At 47.5% G+C, this 2,174-nt stretch overlaps 1 protein-coding gene across 3 annotated transcripts in view; it reads left to right on the forward strand.

The window, feature by feature from the left end:
* Positions 1–2,174, forward strand: part of NR6A1 (nuclear receptor subfamily 6 group A member 1) — a 72,146-nt gene that overhangs the window by 56,008 nt on the left and 13,964 nt on the right. For all 3 annotated transcript variants that reach the window (XM_017745590.1, XM_017745588.1, XM_017745589.1), the window contains one exon: positions 1,941–2,098. In XM_017745590.1, coding sequence (XP_017601079.1) covers positions 1,941–2,098 — 158 coding nt within the window. The remainder of the gene's footprint in view (positions 1–1,940; positions 2,099–2,174) is intronic.

Genomic DNA, 2,174 nt, shown 5'->3' on the forward strand with positions numbered 1-2,174 from the left:
TGGCTGTGTTGGTAGCAGCACTGGTCAGTGGACTCTGGCTCGTGGTGCTTCACAGGGCTGTGGACAGTGGAGTTGGATGTGCAGGCCTCCACATCTCATTTTCCAGCAGTCCTGGGCATTCATTGGGTTATTTCCAGGGGTCAAATAGGGTTCCTTACCGTGTGCCACTTCTCAAATTATGCTGGAATTAATTGTGATAAAGGATTGCTGTTTCTTCATTACCTGTCCCTCAAGGAGCACATGAAGAAACTAAAGTCCCAGAGTAGTGCTTGTAGCCCCATCGACATGTCCTTGCCTTTTGGGGTGAGAACCATGGTGTGTGCTGCTCAAGCACTGGAGGTTTCTCTGTAAACTTCTAATGAAAAAACCGCATCTTTTAAAGTATAAAATTTTTTTTCAAAATAAATAGGTACCTTCATACATACTCTGGGAATACCCGGCAGTAGTGTTCCTCACCCGAGTTTGGTTGTATCTTTCAGCAATCAGAGAGGATGGCATGCCAGGAGGCAGAAACAAAAGTATCGGACCTGTCCAGGTGAGCACGTGTGGCTGTCCCTCCATGGTTCCATTCTGCTTTTCGTCTCCTGGCCTGGGCTGGACTGGGCTCAGACCGTGGCTGCTCAGCCTGGGCTGGGGCTGGCTTAGCCTCCATCATCCCTAGCCGTACCTCCCACTGGCGTGGCACGGCTCTGACTCTGCCAGAAACACGTCATGAGCTGTAGATTGGTAAATAGAGCTGGGTGCTGCCTGTCCCAGGGTGCTGCATGGACACACAAGGACGTCTGTCCCTCCATGGCTCCCAGTAAATCTCCATCTGCCTGCTGCAATCCCTTCAGTTGAGGCAAGCAGGGCACCAGTAAATGTCTCTCTGATTGATGGCACAGCTTGTCCAGAGATGCCTTGTAAAGCACGAGGTAATTCAGCACAGCAGTTTGTGCTGCATGCCTGAGAAATGATGGCCATTTCCAGCTTGCTTCTGGAAAAGGGGTCTTTTAAAAGTTTACTGTTTATTTTAGCAAAATAGAAATAACACTGAAGCAAATTCTGTGAGTCTGAGTGCCCAGCTGAAGGAGCACTCCTCCAGGGAAGGAGCACTTGGCCCAGCCCAAAGCGTGAGGAGCCAAGCAAGCACCGCTCTGCCCTGCTGGGCACTCAGGTGCCTGTGGTCAGTGGCAGACACAGCCTGCCTGGAACCACACAAACCTGTTTCCTGCTGTGCACATTAAGGGACATACACAGAATTTAAAAATAAAGAAGCCTCTAAATTTTTGTTTCATTTTCCCCGTTAGTGGTGGAACATTCCTCCAGGAGCATGCCCAGCACTTTCTTGAAACTTTATATTACAGTGACTCAATTTTAAAATTTTTTTTTAGTCCATTTTAGCTTTGTATATGTTACTCTCTAGAACTTAAGTATTAGATGCTCAATTGATACTTCAGGTGCCAGCTGGTTCTTATCTGGAGGAAAATAGGGAACTCTGTCTCCCTGTAAATGTTTTCCTGACTGATTTTATATATGTCACCTTGCCTCTTGATTGCTTTATCAAACCAGAGCCTGCCCCACCTCCTGTTTGCCTTTCCCTCTGCCAGTCCTGAGCGATGTTCCCAATGCACTGGCCTCAATTACTCCCAGGTTTTTCATGGTGTGACGGTGGCTGATTTACAGCTTGTTGCCATGTTCATCTGACATCATCTTTTCATGTGTCAGTTCCTGTCTACAGTGCTACCCTCACTTGAATGATACTGCAGGAGCTGGAGGTCACCACGATTACCTGTAAATAGAATTTTTCGTGTGTGTTGTTAAATGCAGAGGAAGGATGTGGTACCTGCAGGGGGTGGGGGGGTCAGCTCTGTTGGGTGTGACTGAACAAGGTGTTTGCAAACAGAGGCTCTGCTTTTCTGTTCCCAGCCAAAGTAACCATTGTGTCCTGTATTTGACAGATATCAGAGGAAGAGATTGAGAGAATTATGTCTGGGCAAGAATTTGAGGGAGAGGCAAACATGTCATGGAGCAACAACGGAGACAGTGACCATAGTTCCCCTGGAAATGGAGTTTCTGAGAGCAACCAGCCTTCACCTGTTTCTACTCCATCTTCAAGGTGGGAATGACTCCTGGAAGAATTTGGTGTTACAGGAATCTTGGATTTCTTTCCCTGAGTGATACTTGGGGTCAGT

This window comes from Corvus brachyrhynchos, unplaced genomic scaffold (genome assembly GCF_000691975.1).
Source record: "Corvus brachyrhynchos isolate BGI_N302 unplaced genomic scaffold, ASM69197v1 scaffold59, whole genome shotgun sequence".
In the NCBI taxonomy this organism is placed as follows: Eukaryota; Metazoa; Chordata; class Aves; order Passeriformes; family Corvidae; genus Corvus; species Corvus brachyrhynchos.